This window comes from Meriones unguiculatus, chromosome 11, assembly GCF_030254825.1.
Source record: "Meriones unguiculatus strain TT.TT164.6M chromosome 11, Bangor_MerUng_6.1, whole genome shotgun sequence".
Lineage (NCBI taxonomy): Eukaryota > Metazoa > Chordata > Mammalia > Rodentia > Muridae > Meriones > Meriones unguiculatus.
Window position 1 is genome coordinate 5,994,735 of NC_083359.1, and position 27,497 is coordinate 6,022,231.

The window sequence follows — 27,497 nt, forward strand, 5'->3', positions numbered from 1 at the left end:
CCTCTTATCTGTAGTTGGTGTGTTCTTGTATATCTTTAGAATTTACTGAGGTAGGAAGTGTTGATTGTACAGATAGGCTGAGTAGCTAAACATGTGCATAAAACACTCTAGAGATAGCGCTGGAGAAGGTGTCCCTGATGAGAGCACTATAGATGCCAGAATGTGTGAAAACCTGTTCTCTAACAGATTATCTGTAGAACCCCTGAAGAAGTGACTTCAGGTGATTTATTGATGGGGAAAGAAATATGGGTAGCAGGGAAAACATGTTGAAGCCATGGCCTGACTGACATTTTGAGATAAAGCATATGTCTATGTCTAGGAAAACAGTTTTCAACAGAAAGTAAGGAATTGTTATGTTGGTATTTAGAGTGATAAATGGATACACATTTTTTTAAATCTTATATATTACATATATGTTTTATCATTTCAAAAACTTTGATTTTCTCTGAATTTTCTGTTTTTTCTATGATGGACACAGGTTACTTGTGCACTAAAAAATGCTATGCTTCTCTTCCTTTTAAGCCCAAAGACATTTCTTCAAGGAAATAATTACTGGGATATCTGTATTGCTAACTTGAAGTACCCTATACTTGTAATGGTTTTACTCTTACCACTGCAGAATGCTTCAGGTCTGTCAGCAATTACACTGCATTGAAGGACGGGGATTTCTGTTAAACAGAAGACATTTTGCCTCTGCGTTTTGAGTGAGCAGCATTTGCGCTCACCTTGGGATAAGCGATTCTTCAGTGACTGGTACTTTTTCTGCAGTGTTAGACTGCTGGACACTATGAACTGGGCGCACTGAGCATCCTCCGATGCCCTGCAGCACAGAGAGTGATTTGTGGAGCGTGGACATCAGATAATTTTTGCTTGCTTTTTAAATTTTAAGATATTTACTGCCTTTTCAGTTATAATTTGATATGAACTAAGATTTAGTAAAGCAAAATTTTTTGCCTTTCACTGACTTTCTCAGGCCTTCAAAGTAATACCTGTTTTAAAATACTTGAATGTTAAAAATTAATTAAATTTAATCAACAGAAATTACATGTATTTATAGTTAGTATTTGAAACTTTTATTTTTTGTTTGTCATTTCTCAGGTAAACGTAAAGCACTGAAGTTGAATTTTGCAAATCCACCTGTCAAATCGACAGCACGCTTTACTCTGAATCCCAATACTACAGGAGTCCAGAACCCTCACATGTGAGTACTCTCAGTGACTAAATGCAGAGCCTTCCACCTGCTTCACTTTATGCAAAGCAAGGGACTGCTATTTCTGTCTTCTTAAGAGAATTTGGAATGGTATACTTTGAACTTAAAAAGAAAGTTACTGATTCTATAGTCTTAAGTTGACAAACACAATTTTTTAAAAATGTTTACTTGGGTAAAAACTGCCAAAGATCCAGGCTCACTTATACCTTTCTTAATAAACTTTGGCCTTTCGATTAAAGTGCAGGTTGTATTTGAGAATGCAGCTATCTCCTTACTGTCGGTCCTCACTGCTTACTTAGTGGGAACATAGATTCTTGTTCCTACAAGATTCATGTGCTAAGTCAAAGTTGTGTTCAAGTTACCTTTATTAGTTAATATTTTAAGTAAAAAGATAAAAATAATAGTGTATTTTACTGAAAATAGTGGGAACATGTTAGTTGATTTTAACTAATAACTTGAGAATAATAATTTACCGAAACCTTTAGTCTAAGTGATGTGGTATATTAAATAGTAATCTTTTCACCCAAACCTTCCTGAGCATGACAGCCAGTGCCTCTACATTTATTTGTATGTATTTTCATTAGTCCTAGTACTGAGATGTAGAGAGCAAGTGGCTAAAGTTATAGTTAAAAAGCTGGCAACAGAGTACCATATGCTTTAAAATTAATTTCTCAACATCTGGATTTGGGCCTTATTAGTATTCTCAAAGAAGCACAGTCTTTGGTTCGTCTCTTTTGAGGTTCAGCACACCTTGTATTTGCAAACATTGTCAAGTAGGTGCAGCATCCTGTGACAGGGTGACTGAAATACTTTACTCTTGCAGTAGTACTGTCTGTAAGTGAGGGGTGTGTGTGTATGTGTATATTAAGGGTCTCACCAGTGACCTTAGAGTGAAGGACACCTTATTTGTCTGGGAAACTCAGGGTTTCTTTTAAGAACTCAGCTAGAGTCTCAGTATTTTTCCTTTTGAAACATCAAGGAGGGCTTATATTGGGCATAAAAACCCCAGTACTAACCAGTCAAAGCTCCAGAGCCAAGCACTGTTCCTTCCTCACTTTCTAGCATTTTGGTGAGAACTGGTCCAAAATGAATTCACAAACAATCTATTTTATTACCATAGTTAACCAGATAGTCACATGCTTGAAGTGTGAGGCAGGAGAGTGTAAGACCTGCCCCCCCTTCCTTTTCCCTTCTCATTTGAGTCCTTGGAGAATAAAGAGATCATCTCATTAGGAAATAATGGGATTTAATTATCATTGATTAAATATTTCTAGCATGTGAAAAATTAGTCATATTCTGGAGACCCTTCTACATTTTAACAGCTGTTAATGTTTTGCCTTTTGGGTCCTAAAATGAAAAGTTAAGTTGTATAAAGCGGAGAGTAGAAAGGAAAATAGAATACAAGGAAAAAACATAGGACCCCTTTCTATATTTCTGTCAGATTTTCATTATATCGGATGTTCCACGTCTTTCTCACACCGAGGGGCCATTCTTGTGTGGCCTGTGCTTAAATGCTATTCAGTATGCAAACTTGGGGAGTAGACAACACTGTGTTGTTACGTTCTGTGCCTTTGTCGTGGTGATGTTGATGCTCTTGAGTGGAACTGTTTAGAGTGTGCACAGCATAGCCATTGCTGCTGCACACCACAACTATTCAGCAAGGAAAAGCAAGTTTAAAGCAACTTGGAAATGGGGCTAGAGAGATGGTGCAGCCGTTAAGAGTACGGTTCTTTTAGAGGGATCTGGCTTAATTCCCACCATCCACAAGGTGTTTCACAGTCATCTGTAACTCCAGTTCCATGTAATGTGACACCCTCTTCTGGCCTGTGTGGTTACTGGATATACATATATTCATGCGGGTGAAACACCCATACTCTCTCTCTGTCTCTCACACACTCACACACGTGCATAATATATATTTTTAAATTAACTTGAAAATTGTTGATATGTTTGAGGCTTAAGCATTGGGAACCACTTTTTAAATTCAGGGCCTTTGTTGAGACCAAGGCCTCATTTACCTCTGTTTGATATATTAGAACAAAGACTCCATTTCAGAGTCCCCTACTAATCACTAGTCCTCTGTATCCTGTAATGCACTTCCTCAATAAAGCTTCTCTGAAAAGGGCACTTACTGTTGAGTAAATTGTAGAAACTTTCTCTTTTTGAGACAGGGTCTCACTCTGAAGTTCAGACTGGCCTCCATCTGACATCATTCCACCTGCTTAAACCACCTGAGTATTGGGATTACAGGCATGGGCCAATGAGCAGTAGGTGGAAAGTAAGTGTTGTTTCTACCCAGCCTGGTCACTAACTCCAGCCTGTGTATCACTTGACTGGGTATGCTGTCAAAGCCTGACTTAGAATACTGATGTTCATTATTTCATTCTGGTAAATTATGGGAGAGTGAGAAAGGTGAAGAGTTTGGTGGGAGTGGGGAAGAGAATGAATTTCTTTGGAAATACTTTCTTTCTGTTCAAAGTTGACAGGGCTGAAAGGCATACAGTTTCTCAGCTGGAGGTGGAGGCTCTGTCTGAATTCCCCAAGCAGCCCCAGGACACCTGAAATCTGGTCTCTCTGTGTCCTTCTCCCCATCAGCAGGCAGAGAGTAGACTGATGTGGCAGGGTTATACATGAGGCTGCTGCACTTTGGGAATCAAACTAGGCAACAGGTAAGGTTTATTTCCTTTACACACTTTGCTGTGTTTCCCGTGGCTGTGCCTTTGGTAGTTTCTCCAGAGAAAACAGCCTTAGGTCACTGCTGAAGCAAAGAAGGGGAGGGTTTGTTTGCCATCATCTAAGACTCCGTGACTTCTTACATCTTATGGGTTTAAATAGGTTCTGAGATCGATCCCATCCTGCAACCTCACTGATGCTTCCTGTATTTGATATTCTGTAGTGAAAATCTTCCCTCCTTCCCTTCCTTTCTTCTTTCCTTCCTTCTTTTTCCTGTCTGTCTACTCTCTTGGATCCTTTGTTGTAGGCAACTTTTTTCCAGTTTCCTCTGCCTTGCTAATTCAGTTACTGCTTACTCTTTGACTTTGATCTTCCTAGTATTGTTGCTGTTTCTTCTTGTTCTTCTTGTTCTTATTGTTCTTGCTCTTCTTCTTGAGGTAACAAGTTTGGCTTTTATTTTAGGAGCTATTAGAAAGTATTTGAAATTTTTGAGTGACGAAACTAAGTTGTAAGTGGATGATAGCTCCACAGCTTAGATACATAGGGTAGTTAAGGATACGTACATGATTAAGAGACTCCTGTAATAATAGTTCAAATAAAAAAAAATGAAGTAGGTCAGAATCTATAGATAAAACTTTAGAGATCAATTGAGTTAGATTGAGAAGGTCTTCAGTTGATTAGGCCCAGATCAAGAAAATCTCTTACTTATTTTAGTCTGTTAAATTTAAAGAAACACAGCTAGATACATATATTATTCATGAACAATTATAACTTTAAACATATGGGAAATTAGAGTGGTCTTCTAAGAAAGTTTTTTTCTTCTATTTGTATGACCTATTGTAAATTGTTTATTAGCAAAATATAACACAGAAATACTTAATTTCAGGTGTTTTCATTCATAGTCACCTTATAAAAATGCCTAATAAAACAAGAATGTAATTTTATATTATCTAACAGATAACAGAACTACCAATTAGTTTTAATATCCTGAAGAAACAAAGTGTCAAATGGTTAAAAGTAATTGCTCTCTACTTAAAAAACAGTTATTATTTATGATTCAGGTCAACTAATATTTATTGAACACCTTGTATTTTTGAGGTCCCCAGATATTTTTTTCATTACAGAATTCTCAGAACCATCCTTTGGGAGTAATTTTCATTTAACAGAAAAACTAAAAATGAGATCAGTAAGACTGTGCTCAGTACCACAGGCTGTAACTACCCAGCTGCTCTGATGCCAGTTCTCAGAGAACATGCCACTCCTTCTCCACGGATGTTCTGCAGCCATTGTCTTTAATTTTAAATTTATTTCTCTTAAATTCAATATGGATACAAACAGTGTTTTTATTTATATCAGCATTAATTCCCTTTAGGTAAAGTCTCAACTACATAATTACAATTTCTTCCCTGTAAGCTTTACTAAAATACATATAGGAGGGAATGTATAATGTTAAATGTTACACTGTTATTTTAGATGTAAAAATGGTAGAAACACACTTCAAAAAATCATACCTATTGAATAAATACAAAACTATGGTTTCTAAAATATATTTAAAATTAAACCTTTGTTTTATAATAAAGTTTTATAAATACAGGATATCCAGGCACTTAAATGACTAATTACAAGCTTTGTGTAAGCCAGCAAGGTCCCTATCACCAACATACATTCCCAGCCCTCTGAGGGCCAAGATACTACTAGCTTGTTTTCACTATTTTGATTGTATTTTTGTTGTCATGTTTATAAACCTTACTGTTTTAACTATCATTAGGAAAACTATCAAGTAGTATCAAGTAATAAAACTGTTTCTTCAGCTAACCACCTCTTCTAGTTTCCCCTATTATAATGAACATTATAAGAACAGGATATTGTTTGTACCATTAGGACATTTTTATAGTTTCATTAAGACCTTTATCTATAGGACAAAGTTCAGTTCATATATGGTTTTGATTTAACTGCAAAGAGCTTATATAAAAACCATAACTTTCAAAACTTATAAGTCATAATGACTACAAATATTGTGAAATGGTTATCTATTATCTTGACATTTTCTTCACATAGCCATTTCTCCTGTTGTAGCTAGCTTATAAAAGCTTCCAAAGTCCTCAAACTGTTGTTCTTATAGCTTAAAAGTGACCTTTAAATGTAGGTTAGAAAGTTGCTAAGATGTTCCTCATTTATGGCTTGTCTGCAGTATGAATGTTCAGTTTGTATAACTTTGACACTGTGGTCTATATCCTTATTTAATGAGTCTTCAGAGACTGTATCTTCCATTTTCATGGCTTCCTATGGGGCTGGTATGAAGAATTAACTGCAGGATTTGAATATTCTGTGGGCAAAAGAATAACAGATGTGTTATTTGTGTTTAATTTTTCAACTGTGCTGATGAGGAATGACTTTTCCTGACCTGTCACAGTTTCCACAGAATTATTTGTAAAGTTTGGATTAGCAAGGTTATGGGTAATGATATCTTCTGAATTTAATGTTCTCAAAGTGACAGTTGCAGAATTTAGATTCTCAGAATATGCACAAAACCCAGCCACAGTTAAATCTTGATTTACTGATGTTTCCAAAGTATCTTGTTTAAGAGTTAATATGCTACTTTGTAAACTTTGCTCTCAGAGATGGTGGCTTCACCAGGGCAGGTGAATCAAGTAATTGTGCATGTTCGTGTAGTACATCCATGTTATCCATGTTACTTGTATTTTCTTTTCTGTGCTTCATTTGGTGCAAATGATTCCTTAGACTTTTAAGTCCCCCTTTTGCTCTCTGTCTGTTTTTGTTCGTTTGCTTTTGTTTTTAAAGACAGGGTTTCTCTGTGTAGCCTTGGCTCTTCTGGACTTGCTTTGTAGATCAGGTTGGCCTCGCTGCCTCTGATTCCCTGAATGCTGGGATTAAAGGTGTGGGCTGTCAGCCTGGTGGCAGCGGCGGCTTTCTTTCTCCTCTTTCTCCTCCTCCTCCTCCTCCTCTTCTTCCTCTGCCTTCATCTTTTTCATCTTTTCCTTCACAATCTTCAGGCAAAGAAATTATTGTTGGAATTGCAGTTTGCTTTAAACAAGGGATAACCCATCTGATGTCAACAGAGTCAAGATTAAAATAATATCTACATGGGAACTGATATTTATTGGGAGTCCAGGAGTCTTATTTCATACTCTAACCACTTTTTAAGTCTTTCTTTGTCATGTAGAGGAAACAAAAAGCTCAGCTCCCAGTCTTTATTGTTACAGTGGTTCTTGCAGTGAATTGTTGAGCAGTAGGCATCCCACATACCTGATGACCCAGCCTGCCAAGGGCACAGGCAGCTGTTAGTTTTTCTCTAGTGTCAACTTCTTTCCTAGTTTCTTTTATATTGTGAGCTTGATTCTTGAAAATGTCCGCTTCTGTTGTTCACTGGTATTAGAAGTGCAAAGAGAAGAAAGATACTGCATGTATATTTAGAAGTCATCATTAAAGAAGGCTTTGAAACCCTTTTGACTAAAGGAATTATGTGCTCTGGTTGAAGGTTGAGCTCTGAGTGCTTTTCTTTTTGTGATTATAGAGAGTTTAAGAATGATCTTGAATTCAGAATGTAGCTCAGGCTGGCTTGAAACTCCTGTCTTAGTTAACTAAGTGCATGGATTCAGGATGTATATCATGAAGCCTAATCCTACATGGTTCTTAAGTCAGACCCCCCCCTCCAATGGACATGAATTATACTCAATCTGAGAAGTTATGTAAATTCTAAAGAGTGAGAAAAAGAAGCATAAGAATATTATTGCTAAGTATCTCAAAGCCTAGGCAAAGGCCAAAAGTTTCTTTAGAAGATTCATGAGTAACATTGAAGAGCTAGGAAAGAGTGAATTCAAGTGTTAAATAAGTAGAAGAAAGGAGATAATAAAATAGCAGATCTGTGCGTCATATGAAATGGATGGATAGAGAATACTCAACCATAAGTGAGGTAGTGCATACTCATTTGCTATGTGGCAGGTAGGAGTCTGGTGAATCAAGAGCCCAGCATGGGTTTTAGCCAGACCCTATCTCAAAATAAGGAAACTAATAGCTGTGGTATGCCAGAGAGTGGGGGTGGGAATGAGAGAGAGAGGGAGGGGTGAGGAAAGGAGGAAGGGATTGAGAGAGGGGGGAGGGGTGACACGGAAAGGAGGGAGGGAAGGAGGAAGGGATAGAGAGAGAGAGAGAGAGAGAGAGAGAGAGAGAGAGAGAATCCAGCTGTGCATAGAGTCAACTTGTAGATCTTCTGCTTGGGAGCACAAGACAAGAAGATTTAGAGTTCCAGGCTAGCCTGAGCTAAATGGAAAGATGCTTACTCAACAAAGAAGGAAATGAAAAAGAACTCCAAGTTACCATTGTAAAAAATGAAAGAGGGTCTGTCACTATAGATTCCACAGATAGAGACAAAAGCACAGAAATTCAGTGAGTAATTTAGCTCAAGAAATAAGGGAAGATGAGTTAGTTTGTGACATAAATAACCAAAGCTTATTTAAGAAGTTCCTTATCTGGTAAAAAGTTGAATTTATGCTTTAAACACCTGCATAAAGGAAATGTGGGACTTTGATGTTTTTTTTCTCTGTACCTGATAGCAAATAAAAAAAGAAATAGCTCTGGGGAACAACTCAGTATGGTATCTGGTAGTGCCCTGCCTAATGTGTGAGTTCCCGGGGGAGAAACAAACAACAGCAATAAAAATAAAGGAAAGAAGAAATAATATATACAAGAAAAAGTAAGAAACATTTCTCAGCTCATACCTTGGAGTCAGCATAACATTGATAGAAACCATACAGAGACATTACAAAGCAAAGGAGACCATGAAACTTAATTGTTAATAAATATACACTGCAAAATTCTCATAATCACCAATTTGGATAAATCTTGGTTAGATATTTATTTGGTCCTTATAATTCACTTATTGAAATGCCCACATATTTTTCTCCATGGAAAAAATATGTGGGCATTTCAATAAGTGCAGAAAAATATTTGACAACATTAATTATCAAAAACATTCCACTATACTAAGAGAGGTAGTTCCTCACTCATTGGTGGCACCTTTGGAAATGCACTTACTGTGGTACACTAGGTGAGCAAAGATTCAGCACTGTGTCTGTGATTGCTAACAAGGCTCTGAGTAGAAAGACTTAGAATTGGATTGCAAACCAGTGTTTTTTTCAGACAGATTTTGCAATTGCTTATGTAGAAAGTCTTAATCTACCAGAATTACTTAAGTGACTTCAGCAAGACATCCTAACTACAGCTTTCTGGAAGGATTGTAGTAATAATGTGGAATAGGAAGCATGTTGTGGGTATTAATATTTACTTTGATTTATCTGTTAGGCAGCGGTTATTCCTGAACAAGCTGTATACCCAAATCACCACACAGAGACTAGCATTTATTTAATTAACCTAGAACACAATGCTTGGGTAATAATTACTCCATCCTAAACCACTAAGCCCACATAGTTTTCTACCATTCAGATCTCACCCTTTATACTTGCTTTTAGTTATATCTTAGTTATATCTTAGTTATATCTTTGCACTTAGTTCCAAGACTCTCCTGTGGATCTCCTCCTCTCCTCTTTTCCTGCTTCCTTTCTCTCCTCCAACTTTGGACCAGGATGTCCCACCCTATTCTCTCCACTGCTCAGCGTTGGGGATGGTTGTTTAATTGACAACATAGGGAACAAATGATGGCATGTTTACATAAACTTGAGACAGGTGATGCTTTCAATGCAATGTCTGGATTAAAACCAGATAGTTGGGGAGAAATCAGCATTTGAATGAACAAGGGTAAATTGTATACATTCCAAAAGAACATTATACCAACAGAAGCACATGAGCACATATGTACAGCTCATTAATTTTTGTCTAAGATGCTGTACTCTTCTGGGTAAAGGGTAGACTTTTATGTTGATGGAGCACTGGGATGAGATCTGTAACAGAATGAACCCCAGTTTCTAATTAACACCATGTGCTTGAGGTACAACATTGCCCTAAAAGGAAAAGTAGAAATTCCATTCAAGTTGTAAAGGAAAACATCCTAATATATTTTTCTGGCACAGAAAAAGGGTTAGTTATTTGATAGTAAAGAGAAACTTAGTAGTGTAAGTTGCCACCAAAGATAAATTGAACTTCACTGAATACAATGTTTCTGCTTACCAGAGTTTCTTAGGAAAATATATAGAAAATACTCTGTGTTGACCTGACAAAGGACTTTCAGCTGTATAATGAACTATTACAACTCAGAACAAATGACCTTGTTAAAAAATGGGTTTTAGACTAATGTGGACATCTCACAGAAACTTAGGAATAGGTAATAGTGCTTGGAAGGCATGTTTAACATTAGCAATCAGAAGAGACAGATAAAAGTGAGAGTGATACTGTTCACCTGCCAGAAGGGCCCAGGCTTGAAAGAATGTACAGTAAACAAGCTCACAAACTGTTGAGGGGCAGGAAAGAGCCCAGCTACTTTAGAAAGCTCCTCATGAGTTAGAACATGACCTAGTGGTGCATTCATTGCCCAAGGTGAACATATTTTACGGAAACTTCCATTGGAGCATTCACAGAAATGGTTCATTGTGCTTTTCCAAACTAGGAACAATACAAATGTCTAGTAATGGGACTAGTACATTGTGTCTTACTAGAATGTAGTAAAAATTACTGATTCACATAACCACACGTGAGTCCAGAAATGCTGAAAAAGAATCAGGCACAAAGGAGAGCACCCAGTGTTTTGGTCATCTGTCTGAAATTCCAGAGTGTTCAAGGCTGAAATCAGTGGGAGTGGTTGAGATCAGAACAATTCTTATCTTGGAGATATTGACTAGGAACCACCTGGAGTTGTAGAGAATATTATAATTAACATTCATTCATTTATTAGTAAAGCCTCGTTACTCCTCAACCAATAATTTCCCCCCAAAAACCACACATTGAGACTATGATTTATTATTAAGCTGTAAGTACTATGCTGGGCAGATTCTGAGCTATTCTAATCCTACTATCCTTAAAACCCACATAAAAGCCAATCACTACCCAATCTAATCTGTTGACTCCCGGGTAGCTTTTGCTTCATCAGTTTGTTCTCATGGGCATGTGCTCATCCTCCATCTTGCCTCATGGCTACTCCTTTCTCTCTGGCTTCCTCTCCTCCTGCTACCTCTTCTGCCTCTTCCTCCATTCTTCTGGTCTCTCAACCCCAAGTGCAGGAACCTAAACTCTATCTACCTCTCTTCTGCCCAATCATAGGCTTCAGCATCTTTATTAGCCAATCAGGAAGAACTGGGGAACATTCCTTTTCACATGGTTAAAGGAGATAGTTCAATATTCATAACAGTGCCTGTGGCATGGTGGTATCCAGATCTCAAGGCACTGAAATCTGCATCTGAAAACACAGTGTATGAGATGACCCTCCTCCAACATGGAGTGACAGGTTTTCTGTCTTGTTAAATCTTGCAAGACCTAACTGTATATAAATTTGACAAAATTTAATGGTTATGATGTATATATTTCACTATATGTAAATGATATTGTAATGAAAAGAAATAAAACAATAAAATTCTAGATAGATTGCTTATTCTTACTCAACAGTAATAGTAATTTTCTGTCCTTTTTCTCAAATCACACGTGCCTTTCACACTTGTGGTACTTGGTGATAAATATGTGAGCACAGGTGTTGGTTGAAGTCACTTCTTATGTTAGTAGAGAAGCATGTGACAAATGTTACTTATGCTCATTCGTTTTCCTTGAAGGATGTGTGAAAGAAACCTAGGATGGTTTATTTATTTAATTTATTTAGCAGTGCTACTGATTTTTATCTAGGGTCTTAAAACTGCATAGTAAGGTTTCTACCATTGAGCAGACCCTAACTATAGAGGGATTTCTTTATAAAAAATTCATTTTGTAGTTTATATGCATAAATGTCAGAGTGCACGTATGAGTTTATATGCAGGATGTGTGTACTGGTGCTTCTGGAGGCCAGAAGAGAGCATTGGATCCCCTAGAACTGGAGTTAGAGACGATTGCTACCTAATAGAGGTGTAGGGAACCAAACACAGGTTTTCTGCAAGAGCATTAAGCACTCAGCCACTGAAGCATCTCTTTAGCCTGAGCAAAGCTTTTTAAGAAATTGTTGTCAAATGTTATTTGATGCTCAGTCTATTCTAGAGCATTTGCTGTGTCATGGCAAGTATAGTGTACGCCTGAGTGGTTTGCTCCTTTAGACAACATTGGGGACTTGGGTTTATTGTGCTTTCAAAAAGAACATTTTTGATTCAGATGTAGTATCATGAGCCTATAGTCCCAGCTAAGAAAGCCAAAGTGAAAGTTCTCTTGCCAGAGAAAGAGAAAGAGAAAGAGGCCAGCCTGGATACCATAGTGAGGCTCTGTCTCAGTAAACAAGCAAACAAGCAAACAAACAAAAAACTCACTTTCTTTTAAGATAGATAAGTTAAAATCTTACCATTTAGATTGAACATATCATTTTTAAAAATTGGTACATGCTTCAGGTATGAGTATTCTTTTGTCCAGGCATAGTGGTGCATGCCTTTACTGCCAACACTTAGGAAGCAGAGTCATGGATCTCTGTAAGTTCAAGCCAGCCTGGACCAAATCATTAGTTCTAAGACAGCCAGGACTACATGGTGAAACCTGCCTCAAAGAAAGAAAACAAAACAGAATAAAAAGTTTTCCATTGATACAGAAAATTATAGAATAGTGAGCTTTGTGCTATTACTACTTCTTTTCCAGGACAACCATACTAAAACAAGCCGATATATATGTTCCTGTAGAAAAACTTAGTAGTTATCAGACTTACCCGACTTTTCACTGTGACAAAATAATGTGACAGAGCAACTTAAGAGGGAGAATTGGTTTTGGCTTGTACTTTCAGAGGATTTCACTCCATTGTGGCAAGAAAGTGGTGAGAGTAACTCTGTGTGGGTAGGAATGTGATGTAACTAGTCTCATCCGTGGACCTGACAAGAAGTTGGTGCTAAATTGAAGATTAAAAAAAAAGGAGAGTTGTCAGGATGTAGATGATAAAGTTGCCTGGTAAGAAGGCAGGGCTTTATTTTGATGAGAAAATTGTACATAGGACCATACCCCAAAGAAATGTTGTAGAGTCATAAGGAGCAGGTAGAGAATAAGAAAAGGTGCTTGAGAGGTGGAAGGCAAAATGGTTGTGTGTGATGTCGTAGAAGCCCAGCACTTTATGAGGAAGCAGTTGGAAAGGGAAGGGTTAGCAGTGTGTAATGCCAAGAGTCTTCGGTGGGATTTCCTAGGTAGTCTTTTAAGTGTTGTGGTGGTTGGAAGCACACAGCCTGTCAGCTTAGGGCAGCTCCTTTACCCTCCTCTATGTAAAGCACAGCCAGGCAAGCACTGCATTTGTAGGCTTTGGACATAGCTGGTAGAGGCCAGCACTTAGAAGATACAGTGGCTGTAGCAGCCGTATATAAACGTGAGGGGGTGCCTCATCCTCTTTAACGGCACTCTTCCTTGTAAGGAGACATTTATCTTTCCATCTTAAGTTAGTTTTGGCCCAACTACTTCATATTTCTCTAATTTGTCTCTCTTTCTTCCTTCCCACCTCTCCAAGAGATAGGGTCTTACTGCTTAGCCCAGACTGGTGGAGGGCTTCCAGCCTCCTATTGCAGCTTTCTGAATGCTGCTGGGGTTATAGGTGCCTACACTGCACCCAGCTTCTTACAAGTCTCTGATTAAGAACATTAGAATGTTGAGTGCTTCTGATTAGATTGTTTGAGCAAATTTTTTTGATGACTTCTTTTTTTCTTTTGCTGCTTCTTAGATCTAGGCAAAGACACTCATTTTTTTTTTTTTTAGTAGTGCCAGGAAGCAGTCAGTTTCCATGGTAACCGACAGGCTGAGTTTACTGTGGAAATTTCCGGAATTAACAGAGCTGCATTGCAGGAGGATTCATAGAGCAGTATTCATCTAGAGCTCTTCACAGTGTATGCAGAGAGGAGCAGTGGCTGTGTTACTGGGATATGTGCATGTTTATTGTCTAAGGAAAATTGGCAGGTGTGTGTTTGTGTGTATGTGCTGAGAGAGTAAAACAGCATTGAGGCATTTCATACATCCTGGCTGGGTAACCTGGAGCTTGCTTAAAGACAAAAAGGAAAATGTGGCTTAGAAAGGAGGATCTGCTTGGTGCCATTGGGAGAGAATTAGGTAAGTTTATCTCTTACAGGGGTGGTAAGGAAACGGGAAGCACACTTCTGCCTCAGTTGACAGTGAACAGTTCTTAGGAAAGATGGGCCTAGGCAGAAAATGGTTTTTGCTTGATAAAGGAAAAGTCGTAGGCAGCATGTTTGAGAACTCAGCTTTCTATTTTGAGCAAGAACTCCATCAAGGTAATTACTATCACCTGCTGAAAGAGAGCAGCTAAGAGAGGTGCTGCGTGCTAATAAGGAGGTTGGAAGCACTAGGCACTTAATCTAAGTGATATGAAAGCCTGGAGAAGTTGTTAATCCTGTTGATCTGGCAGGGCGGGATTTTTAAGGAGAGAAAAAAAAAAAAAGAATCCCCAAATACATTTTGTGATTAAGTTCTGGAAATGAATCTGTAGGATTTGAATAGGTAATTAGGGTTTCTTACGGTATAAACTTATAAATTTAAAAAAGAAAAGGGATCTAGAAAAAATAAAGAGTGATTTAGATGCTTACGTGATAACCAGGCAGCATTCCTGTCATGTGGTCAGTGTGCTGGAGCTTCTGGCCAGGTTCTTGCAAATGAAGTTTGACTGGAACAGGGCCACAGGGATCGGGCTGCATGTTTACAGCAGAAGTTGTTTTGTAATGGCTGTATTGTGAAGCCTGAAGTAATTACTATATGATGCTGTACAGAAAAGTTTGAGACTTATAATGTATTCTTATGTCTTTTGTAAAGAAACTGTTGTGACAGACTTAGTACCTTAAAGCAATAGCAATGTATTCTATCAGTACTAGAGGCCAGAAATCGAAAATTAAGGTCTTGGCTGGGCCGTGCATCTCTTGCAGGCTCCAGAGAAGGCGCCCTCCTTCTCTCCTCCTCCTTTTGGTAGCTCTGAGCTTTTCTGGCCTTTTCTCAGGAGAGTTATAATCTCTATTTTGATGTTCACTTTATCACCTTCCCAATTTTTCCATTAAGGAAAGTCATCATGTTTGAAATATTTAAAAGACATACATAAGCATCAATAGTAAGATTTCAATTTTTGTTTTGTTTTCTTTTTGTTTGTTTGTTTGCATTTTTACTTTAAGATAGGGTCTTACCACATAACTCAGGCTGGCTTGGAACTTGTTATGTAGACCAGACTGGCCTCAAACCCATCCTGCCTGCCCAGTGCTCAGATTAAAGACATATGTTACTATGTCCAGTGATTCTGCTGTTTTGGACCTATCTGAATAAAGATGAACTCTTTCTGAGATCTGAATTAAGATTTGTAAAGATAAAGTTACATTCTGAGGTTCTGCATATATATGTATGTATTTTGGGGGAAAAAGTGGATTTTGTTCTCTTAAACCACATTCTGTGTTAAAGCTAATCAGTTCCTGGCCAGTTCCTTGTGAAGAATACATTCTGCAGGAGACTTTGACTATTGGGAAAGGTACTAGACTCATTCTCCAAGTTTGGACCATATAAACCATAGAGCAGGGCCATGTGGTGGCAATAGGCAATGGAGATGAGCACTAGGATGCTGGAGAGGGAGAGTACCACAGTTCATAAGGACTTAGGAAGACAGTGCCAAAATCTTCATATTGTCCTCGTCTCATCTCTTCATATCTTTCCTCAGCTCTCAAACTCCAAACAGTAACAAACACATTTGGAGTCTTAATGAAAAATGATTGGAACCAAAGCAAGAATCTGAGTCATGAGGGATGAGACTCATGGCTATGCCACTGGAAACAAACTGATTCAGAAGAAGCACCAAGTAAGCAAACGGTAGATGGTGGCGCAGAAGGAGATACATCAGTGCAAGAGCTGAAGGCTTGGTTTTCTCTGGGATGTCTGTATTGTGAGAGTGTCTGAATAGCCAGCTGAAGCTGGGAGGACTGCACTGCTTCTTTTTCATGGCACATTCGTGAGCCATAGTCATGATAGTGGTTTCTGCCCTTGTAGTCCCTGGAAATCTCAATCACTATATTTGGGTCTGTGTTTGGAAAGGTGTGTGTGTGTGTGTGTGTGTGTGTGTGTGTGTGTTGAAGAACCAAACAGTAAACAAGGGGTTCCAATGTGGATGTTGCCCTAAAGAGAAAACCCTCTTGCATTTTAATTTAATGGGCTAATGCCTATAACCTTATCTGAACACTTAGGAATGAAATCGGTGATAGAGGTGTAGAGATGGTCCTCTGTGGAGATAATCATAAGAATTAAGCAAAAATGATAAAGCAGTAGACCCAAATGAATATTTATTACAGGTAAGGAAATACTAACTGACCTCACCATGCTTTTTGATAAATGTTTCTGGAATTATAGACCAGCGTCTGGTAAGGACTAGTGTGTTCCGATTCTGCTCATAGGTGCAGTAAAGAAACATGAAGCCCAGTTCAGGATTTCCAGGGAGAGTTTCCCAGAGAGAAAAGACTAAATAAGGTCTTGCTTCTTTACCAGTTGAATTCTTTAGTTTATAAATATGTTCATATTAGATGCCAAGCTGAGATGGTAGGAGACCATAAAATAGAGGGGGGAAGTATTATATATATATAATACTATATGTACAAACATATATATATAATATTACATATTATATATATAATATTTTTCACTTTACCAAAACATTTGTGTATATGGCTGAATTGTATGCTTAAGCCTAAATAGTTTTCTAGAAATACAGTAATCCTCTTGAATTGCAGTAACAGTTGTATTTATGGGAATCATAAATATGCCAGCATTATCATAGAGTTTGGGATTAGATTAAGCTGCTTATTCACAGATCACAGTTATGCTGCACTGTTTACCCCTCCTGTGACAAGCCTTGCTGTATGTTCTTTGTTGGCCTGGAATCTGTTATCCTTCTGCCTCAGCCCCCTGGGTGCTGACTTACTGGTGTGTGTCAGCACACCTGCCTCTCATGCTGAACTCTCATTGTCAGCTGTGCAAGTTATGATGCTACCAGAATAAAAATTCTACCCAGGTTTTCTCCTCAAGTGGAGACTGCCTGTGGAAGGATGGCCTCCTCTGCCCTGTCTCAAGTCCCCTTTTTTCTACGCACAGAAAATAACAGTTCTTTCCTTCAGGCTGGGGGAGAAGGGGATGGAGGCACACTTTCTCTGGGGATTGTGGTCATCATGAGTAAAGCGTGGGTGGAAGTAGATGAAGGCAGTGGCAGTAAGACCAGGACTTGTGTCTTAGAATCCTCTGCTGTCAGTTCAGCGTTTAAAAGTAAAGAGCAAGGGGACTAGGGATGGATTTTGTACTGGAGCTGTAAATATTCGCATTAATGCACTAGGCCCTGGTTGTCTGTCTCACCAGCTTGTGTCATTTCTCACATGCACTGATATAGAATGGGGGTGGGGTGTGTGTCTATGGATGCTTTTTCTGGACACCTTGCTTTGATAATTCTAGTTGTCTTGGTCTCCCCACACAAGGATGTTGACAAACTTCCCTGGATTCCCTTTCTATGCAATAGTCTGAGCCCTCCAGGCAGGCGTGAGGGATAATTGCAGCTTTTTTGTCTCTCGGCCTCCTACTATCTATGCCTGATGCCCGGTGTCTTCGAGATTGTTTCTTGTGTCTGTCTTATCTGCAGTGAGTCATTCTTCTCTCAGTACTCTAGAATGGGAAACTTGGTGATACACTGACACAGATAAAGGTTTCTAGGAGTAGAAACCATCTTGGCTGATTTTAGGAAGACTATCTCAGCAACATTTCTCAGGATTCAAAATAGTTTCCTTCCTCACCCCTAGCCAAGACTATTTTTCTTCATAATGTAAAGGAATTAATTTGTAGGGGTTGGAGAGATGGCTTAGTGGTTAACAGCACTTATTGCTCTTGGTCATAACTGCACATAACTCCAGTTTTAGGGGATCTGACACCCTCTTCAGCCTCTCTCGGTACTGGGCATGCCCATGATGCACATACATACATGCAGGCAAAGCACTCAGATAAAAATGATATAAGTATAAACGATTTTTAAAGAAATATAACTTAAAAGATGAGGCTGAAAAGCCAAAATGTGAGACAAAATAAATGAGCAGCAACATTACTGAGCAGGATGTGAAGGGAGGAAGAGTAATTCCTAGGAATCTGGAAACAAAGTGGAAGAGAGACCATGTTAAATGCAGCATGCACACAGAGACACAGCAGATGCCAACGGCTGAGGGAAAGAACTGATTTTAAAACATAAATAACTGAATTTTCTACATTCTTGAGTCCATTGAGAAGGTAAACAAGCCTGTGAAACATTCTAACAGATGGGATTCATGGTTCTAGATCAGTGGGTTTCAACCTTCCTACTGCTGCGACCCTTTAATACTTAATGCTACAATCCTCATGTTGTGATGCCCAACCATAAAATTATTTCATTGTTACTTCATAACAGTAATTTTGTTACTATTATAAATCCTAATGTAAAGATCTGTGTTTTCTGATGGTCTTAGGCCACGTCTGTGAAAAGATTGTTTGACCCAAAGGGGCTGCAAGCCACAGGTTTAGAGTTCTAGACAAAGAACTCATTGGGCAAAGCGGCAGTGACAGAGCAGATAGCTGGACCTGCAGGCCTCAGTGGTGCTCTTTCAGGCAGAAGAACAAGAAATGTTTATTGATCAGTAGGCACAGAATTGTTAAAGTACAGTGGTGACACCGGAAAGTGCAGCTAGAGAGTGTCTTGAGCTAGCACTGGCAGTGTATGCCTGTAACCCCAACTCCTGTGAGTCTGTGGCCAGAGTTGAGACCAACTCAGTCTATATAGAACCTTCTCAAAAAAGAGGGGGAAAAGTTACTTAATCTTAGTATCATTTCAAACTGGAATGTAATGCAGAAGTGGGCTCTTGACTGTTGAGTCTTGCTGCTCTTGCCAAGTCCTTGCTTGCATGCTGTACAGCCATGACCACAATGATTCTGCTATTAATGACTGCTGCAGTACAATATTTTGGTGGAATGGGGTAAACTCGTTTTTCTAATTTATGCATATGCAATAGAAAAGTACAAACAGAAGGTGTGTTTTGTTTCTAAATTGTGCATGAGGCTTTCCTTCTCTACCTCTGTAGCTTTGTTGATGGTGTTGCCTTGGGGTATCCAGTTAGACAGGAGTGGCTCAGGAACCTATCTTGCTGCTGCGTTTGCAAAGTAGATATCACTGTATTAACAGAGGGCAGAGCGAAGGTTCGAAGGTTCAAGTATAGCTGGAGCCATTTGTCACCTCTTTGGTTGTGTCCCAATATTTAAAGCAAAACAAACAATGTAAAGTTTACCTAACTACAAAGGGAACAACATGAAATCTACACATCTACATAGAAAGCCCCAGGCAGCTTTCTCAAACTGGCATAGAAATACAAGTTTTCTCAGGGTTTGGTCTAATTAATGGTCTGGAACATAATGTCACACACAGTTCTTTGTTTTTTAATCTGTAGGCTTTGGGAAATTATAGATTTGTGTGTGTCAGTGAAATGATGACAGCTAACATAGATGCATTGTTATATAGTGAATGGACAGGTTGATTATATCTGTCTAAAAGCTAAATAATCAGAAAAGATGTCAGTACAAATTTGTAGTATCAAAAGGGACAGTTTGTAGATTTTTGATTTGACAAGGTAAGTTTATGTTTCAGATTTTAATCTTTATGCATTGATGCTACATTAATAATGTTCTCCATTAAATGGATTCAAGCCATATATCAGATGTCTTACTTAAAATATTATATGCTTTATAGACTTTTTGTTACTTTTATGAACATACATTACTTTAGCATGCACATAATGTGTCAGTTTTTCACTGTGAGTGTGTATGTGTTTTCTTTAGGAACTAATAATTATTTATTAGATTTAGGACTTAGGTCTCTAGGTATCAGATATACTTGAGAATTCCTTTTAAGGCAGAGCTTTTGCCTGGAATTGCTGTGGGTTTGAAGGTGTTTAGGATTGTTGTCTGCCAGCCACTATATGCTGAGTGAACTTTCCTGTTAACCTGTCTACTTTCCTGCTAGGTGCTGGAGATACGGGACTCTATCTCCCTGGAGAATCACTGGGGAATAAAATAACATTAGGGCCTTCATTAGTTGTGGGTAAATTTGTGTGCATACAAACATCAACTCTATAGACAGTGGCATTAGCCTTATAGTTTCTTTCCTCTTTTCATTGAATCATTAGAGATAGGCCAGGACTCATGTAGTGTTGTCACAGGTGAAGTCTAGAGTGCTTCTGTGGTCACCCTGTCTTTGTCAGGACACTTTTTCCTTTCTCCAGGGCAGTGAAGGAGCCTGGAGCAGCAAGGAGGAGGGGAAGGTGTTACATCAACTCCTATGTTCCTATTTGCCACTTTTAATGGCAAAGATTATTGGTGTTTTAGATTAGCCAGCCTCTTTAAAAGCTAAATCCAAACCATTGACTGTGTGGCTTAAACAACAGAAACTAATTTCTCATAATTATTGAGGCTAGAGAATCCAATATCGAGTTACTAACAAGATGGGTTGCAGTGAGGTCTTTTCCCAATGGCTTCCATCACTCATTGGCTGCTCTTAGTACCCTTCTCCTTCATGTGTATGGGAATGCAGCAAGCTCTCTAGTGTCTTCTCTTACAAGAACACTACTGTGGTTGGAATAGGCCTCACCCTTACTGACCTTCCTTTAACCTCAGTCATCTCTAAGGCCCCGTCTTCAATATAGTCACACCAGCTCTTCTTTGGTATGTGAATTTTAAGAGGGAACACAATTTCGTTCATAAGCATTGCTACCTTTTGGAGAGGAGAATGGGTGTTGGACAGCATGGTGGTTACATCCACGACATACTGTGCCTGAGTTTCCCAGCTTGATAATAAGGAACTAGAAGTTGGGACATTATGGGTTATTCACTGAAGGTGGCTAAGGTTGATTTGTAGAAGAATATGAAGAGAAATGAAGGCTGTTAGAGAGCCTTTTTTTTTTTTTTGCTAGAACAGGTTTTTTTTTGTTGTTGTTGTTTTTTTTAATAGAAGGGCATTATCTTAGAGAATCAGGGAACTTATTTCCTCTTCAAGAGTACAGTCATAGAATATAAACTTAACACATTTTTTGTGTTCTTATTTTTTGTTTTGTCTTTTTACCAATTTTTTAAACACACACATACACATACCCCCACAGAGAGAGAGAGAGAGGAGAGAGAGAGGGAACACATGCACACCTGCTGCAACATGCTTTTTGAGGTCAGAGCACACAGCCTGTGGGAGTCAGTTTTCTCCTTATGTATGATCCAGGAATTGAACCCAGGTAGTTGTACTTGGCTGCAAGTGTCTTAACCCACTGAGCCTTAATGCCAGCCCCTTGCTAAACCCTCTAATAGATGTATTTTCTATTGTTTGTAGGCTTTTTCCCTAGGCCCCTGTCTTAGTACTATTCTGTTTTGATGAAACACCATGGCCAAGGCAACTTATGAAGTAAGGCATTTAATAGAGGGCTTGCTTACAGTTTCAGAGGATTAGTTCATGACCATCCTGGGGGGGAGAATGGAGGCAGGCAGGCAGATATGGTACTAGAGCAGTAGTTAAGAGCTTACTTACATCCTTGATCCACAGGTAGGACACAGAGAAAGACGACCTGTTTTGGGCTACCCTTATTCTAAGAAGGCCATACCTTCTAATCCTTTTCAAAAACTGGGAGTCAAACATGCAAATGCATGAGCCATTTTCATGCAAACTACCAGAACCCCTAAAGTAGTTTAGACCAGAAATTGACTGACAGCTAGAGGTCATGGTTGGGTTCAGGCAGGCTTCTAGCTGGTGCTATACTTATCATTCTATGGAAGCCATTAAGATTGGTCGTTGAAGTAGAAACTGCGAAAACTGGTTCAGTTTTTCAGGAAAGGTTGGTGGTCCAGTATGGGTGAAGGCTTTGTGAACATGCTGTGGTGATGTAACCGTTGCACGCTCTCTGTGATTTTGTAGTATGTTGCCTTACTCAGTTTTTTTATTATTAGTTCAATAAGATATTTTGTCTCTCTTAGCTATTTAACTGCTCACTTTCAAAAAGAAAATAGGGGTTAATCTCAAAACAACACAGATAACTAAAGTAAGCTAAACTATTAGCAGAGAGATGCATAAGGCTAAAATTTGCCCGTACCATTGTAGACCATTGTGCCTATGAGAACTTCTTATTTGGAGCACAGCTTCATTTAGATAAAACATACTAAGTCGTTTAGATAAAATATACCTTATTTAGATAAAATATACTAAGCTTCTAACTATACCCTTGAATCATTTTTATTACCAACATTAGTAAATATGGGTTTTGGGGAAGAGATATTTTAGCATTCTAAAGTTTTTGAAGTCCTTAAAATGGTTCTACAAATTTCAGGAGACATTCCAGAATGTCATTCAAGAACAAAGTAGATTAAGTAGACCTTCTTTGCTTTTATCACAAGGCTGGATTTTGAAACAGATTTTGGAAACGTAGTATGAAATTGAAAACTAGTTGACACTCAGTGGTCTCTTCATACGTATTGTACTTTCTATTTTGACATAGCTTGTTATCATATGTGGGAAGAGGGAGAGAAGAAAGAAAAGTCTGGTTTCTGTGATGTGGCTGTGATATTTAATGCAAAATGATCTGCTTTTTTTTTTTTTTTTTTTTAATGAATAACCAACTCCCTTATTAGCCCGTCTCCTTCTGTTGAACAGAGGAAGGTCTGAATAAGACAGCGCGGAATTCCTTTTAGTTAGCTGCCTCTCTGTTTAACTGTTCCCCACTCCTTCACAGTCTAAACAGTAATAGGATGGTATATTAAAGTACTCATTCCCATATACTGTTAAAGCCTCTGGGGAAGCTAGAAATGATGTCTTCCCCATATGCTTGGTTCAGTCGCTGTAGGCTGCTCCAGGGCTTGTAGTTTAGAACAGTGGGTCAGGCTGTCTTGGGTACACTGTGTTGGAAACAGCTTTACTGGCTACAGGGTGTGATAGGATGGGTGAGCATTTGTAGAAATGATGTCTCAGCTCTGGGGCTCTTGTTTGGCAGTACAGTTTTGTAGCCTTGGAAAGGGTCTACTATTGAGTACTCAAACTGGTAGACAGTGCTAGTTTCATCCGCAAAAGGAAATTGGGTTGTATGAATGTCTTTGAAGCTGTGCCTTTTGGGTACTTAAGTGTATTCTATTAAAATTAAAGCAAGCAAGATGGTGCAAATAGCTCTAAACTGGGGGTCAGGCCGCTTGTGTCCTTATGAGCATTCCCACACCACACTCAGTGCTAAAAGAAAAAGTCAAAACCTATTTACAATGTGGAAAAATTGCTTCCCAATATTTTAACAGAGAGAGACTGAGAACGCACAGCATTGAGTCATCAGGAAAACTGAAGATCTCCCCTGAGCAACACTGGGATTTCACTGCAGAGGACTTGAAAGACCTTGGAGAAATTGGACGAGGAGCTTATGGTTCTGTCAACAAAATGGTCCACAAACCAAGTGGGCAGATAATGGCAGTTAAAGTAGGTGATGCCATGATTACTTTTGGTACTGTAATCGTTAGCTGAAGTTTTGTGGTGCAGCATCACTGCTGCTCTGTCCTTCCTTCGTGGTAATACTGGGTGTTAACAATCCTGTCTCTGCTTTCCCTGAGGATGTTTTGTGTAGAGGTTGTCTTACTGGTTGTGTGTTTTCTTGCTCTGGAATGTGAGTGTGTGAAATATGCATGTTCATTGCACTTTTGCCATGATGCATTAACAGGTTTTAAACTTCTGGCCCCTTCACTGCCAAGGTGAGTTCAGGCTGGGCCACTGCACCCCTGGGAGCAGGGCAGTGCTGCTCTGAGCCAGGCGGGAGCTGGAGGAAGAAGCAGCACACTGGGCTGGGCAAGGTGCGGGGCTAGGGCTAACAGCAGTCTTACTGAAGGTTTCCTGGAAACCATACACATGCTGTTGCCACTAACCTCAACCTTACTCGGTCCTGACCGGCTCGGCTTCTGTTGGTTTATTCCATCTCTACTCAGTACTGCCCTGTTCCCTGGTTTAAAAGTTGTACCTAAATGTGTGCCTTGGGGTAACTGACACATTCTGTCCCTATTGTGTTGTACTATTTAATTTGTTCATTAACCTCCTTCCCCTAAAAAAGGCCAGAAGTGGAGTTTTGGTCTATAAAGCATACCCAGCAAGCCTCTGTGTACCTGTGATGAACTGGTGGTATTTGTCTTGCTTTTAATGGATTTGCATTACTGTACTTTGTTCAAATGTTTGAAAAAGCATTATGTTCTGTTTAAGATACACAAATTGCACAACAGCAATTTCGGGGCAATTTTCAGAATAAAAAACCAAGATGTGGCCATACTCTCACTAAACTTAAACAAATAACATCTCAGTTTATAACAGTTGAGAGTGGCTTTGCGATAGTCTAATTTAATCTTGTTACTCTCTATTTTGAATCTGTCAGAATGGCTTGAAGAGATGACACTGAGGAGTAGGTCTGTCTCACAGGACTTTAATGCTGTCCGAGGCCTATTGAAACATTGCCATATTTGATGGTGTTTGTACCCAAAGCTCTATGGTTCCTCACTGCTGGGTCATGCCAGGAAATGTTAAATTAGTCTTGAGGAAACATTTTATGTTTCTCTCCAGTTTTTTTGCTTTTGACTGTATGTTTACAGTGTGGAGAGAAAGGTATTTTTGGCAGAAAGAAGTGTATACATTCATAAAAATGTTGCATATAGCCCACAGATATCTAAAAAATACACAGGCTAGGACCTGTGCTCGAGATATCCATTACAACAAAATCTGCTTCTTAGAATTGGAAATGGTTTCTGTATTTTTGTACCCTGAGTGTAAGGAGGTAGAAAACCATTTGATTTAGATGCTTTTGGTAAGTGTTCGGCTGTCCTTATAGTCTTGTACTGTCTGTCTGTGGCATCCGGCTTCAGTTGATGGGGTCTTGAGGGAAAGCTTCATGGATTACACCAGTTCTAAACTTCTGCTGAGTATGAGGGAAAATAATTTTAAAAATTATTACTGATTTTTTTTTCCTAGTGCTGTGTGAACTTCATCTGTGGTGATCAGCACCATATGTTATTTAGTCATGTGGATAAACTTTAACATGAGTAAGAGACTTTAATGAAAAAGAAAATGCTTCATTTTGACATTTCTTGGTGATTAATTTGATCATATTTTGGATTGTATAATGGTTATTCAAGTTTTGAGAGTAAAAATATTGAATTATTGCTCAACACTCATATATAGTAGATACTGTTATAACTCCACTGACTTTTTTGAGGGTTCTGTGTGGAGTTCTAATATGAACCCCAACTCTTAATGTGCTCAGAGACAGTTATGGAACCTATACCTGTCACTGTCAAATGTACACTTCCTAGCTAAACCCTCTGTTTACCCCTTTAAGAAACTGAGCATACATAATAGTTTAGGTCATGAGAAAATAGCAGCAAGACATAACTTGACATAGGTGGGTCAGTGTCATTGGATTACATGATACTCCATGACAAATTATCTTCAAAATTTACTTGGAGTAGCTGTACAAAAGTGAACTGTGGAATTTCTTTTCATGTATGATTCCTCATTTTTACTTTCGAGAAAGCCTTTTTCCAGATTCTTCATTAATACTGGAAGAAAAAGCCATTTTGGATCATTACATTACATTGATAATAGTTGATGAATGATAGATGTCACCTACTTTAAATTTTAAACATTTAGTGCTATTGTTGTTTCTTTAGAGAGATATAGTCTTGTCACAAGTCATTATGTAGGCACACAGACCACCCTGACAAGTATAATCATACAGAAGTGATATGTCAGTAAGGAGGAGTTAGATTTGGTGTGTTAAAGAGAGACAGCCACACAGTAAATAAGCTTTTATTGTTGTTAACTGAGAAACATTTCCTGAAATAGCTTCATGCTAGCTAGCATTTGAGTGTGTATATACTATGGAGAAGGATTGGACATTAGGTATACCTTACAAATTTTCTTCAAAATGTACTTGGAGTAGCTGTACAAAAGTAAATTGTGGAATTTCTTCTCATGTATGATTCTTCATTTTTACTTTTGAGAAAGCCTTTCTCCAGATCGATTTAGCTACATACAAGAAATGTTGAAAGGTCTCTTCTTAGCTACATGAAGTAATTGTCTCCAATAGTGACTCTGGAAATTGATGAGGATAATACATTAGAGTCAACAGGAACATGTAAGGTGTGTCTTTGGACAGTCCCTGATATGTGGACATTTTAATCTCTAAGAGAGATGTGGACATTTTAATCTCTAAGTTTTAATTGCACAAGGTTGGCAAAGAGCTGTTGATTGTTAGTGAGTTTGAGTAATACAGTTTTCCTGTCAACCCATGCCAGGATGATGGGGCCATAGCTGTGTAGGGAGAAGTCATCGTTGGTATGAGGTCTTCTAAAGTGTTGTAAAGGAGGGCAGCTGTCAGCTCTGACTGTGCATTCCTTTACTCCTGACTTGGACCAATATTCTCTACAAATGATATTTGTTTAATGTCACATTAAACTTTTAAATTAAGAAATTCTAGAACAGATTGATAAAAACAAAATAATCATGAGGAAATTTATCTGTCATATACATAGTGCAGTGCTTAATTTCAGTTAAAAATATAAATTACCCTAAATTTATAATTTTTTATGAATACAAATGTGTTTCTTGACATATACAGCACATTCTCTATTAAAATATTAATTCTTGTGCAATAAAATAACATCCACTACTATGGTCTCAGCTTCTGAGAGAAATTTTTTGGGCTCCATAAAAGAAACTGTACAGTTTCCTTGCACAGCTGGCTGCCTTGCAGCTCCCAACAATGCCTTTGTGACCAGGGCTCCGTTCTTATGAATGGATCATAGTATTCCACAGTGTGAATGCACTACATTTTTTTTTTTTAATTTATGGTCTTAGCTGGTGGATGTGCAAGTTGTTCTTGTTTCTGGCTATTGTAAACAGGACTGCCATGGATTTTGAGGTTAGTGGCCCATTTTTCTCAGTGTCAGAGGAATCATAGATGGCAACAGAAATGAAATCACTGTCCTTTAGGGAAATTAGGCTTCTTTGCACAGCTGTCATAGCTGCATAGCTCTCTGCATAGCCACAAGGGTTGGCTGTAGTAGGTAAATCTCAAGGTTTGGACTCAGTCTATAAAGAAGTGGTTATGATTAGGTTTCTTAGGTAGGCTTAGAGAAATTCAGGCCCAGGAGAAACACCTAGCAGCATCAGGGTGTGGTTAATCAGAGTCAGAAGACAAGGCAGATTCTGGTGTGCAGGAGGAGATGAAAAGAATAAATGAGGTATCACACAGTGACTTAGACTAATGGCTGACGCTTGTGTATGGTCACTTGTGTATGGTGACAGAACTACTTGCTGACTTTGGGAAGGAAGAGAAGGAACACAGACATGGTTAATCCTCCTAGGTCTTTCCCCAGGAAATCCTGTACCCAGAGAGTGTGTTATTACAATAGTGTCTCATTTCTTAACTTGGAGAGTTACCTGGGCTACTCAGGAAAACAGGCCCAT

The 27,497-nt window shown here is 38.7% G+C and overlaps 1 protein-coding gene and 1 pseudogene across 4 annotated transcripts in view; one reads left to right on the forward strand and one right to left on the reverse strand.

Moving 5' to 3' along the window:
- The window catches only part of Map2k4 (mitogen-activated protein kinase kinase 4), an 87,195-nt gene that overhangs the window by 26,137 nt on the left and 33,561 nt on the right, over nucleotides 1-27,497 (forward strand). For 2 of the 4 annotated variants that reach the window (XM_021643350.2, XM_021643351.2), the window contains 2 exons: nucleotides 1,099-1,201; nucleotides 23,297-23,471. In XM_021643350.2, the coding sequence (XP_021499025.1) occupies nucleotides 1,099-1,201; nucleotides 23,297-23,471 (278 nt within the window). Of the gene's footprint in view, nucleotides 1-1,098; nucleotides 1,202-13,820; nucleotides 14,054-15,653; nucleotides 15,792-23,296; nucleotides 23,472-27,497 lie in introns of those variants that run through there. The other 2 variants (XM_021643352.2, XM_060363495.1) reach the window with 2 other exon arrangements.
- Nucleotides 5,867-7,097, reverse strand: LOC110552222 (THAP domain-containing protein 5-like; annotated as a pseudogene).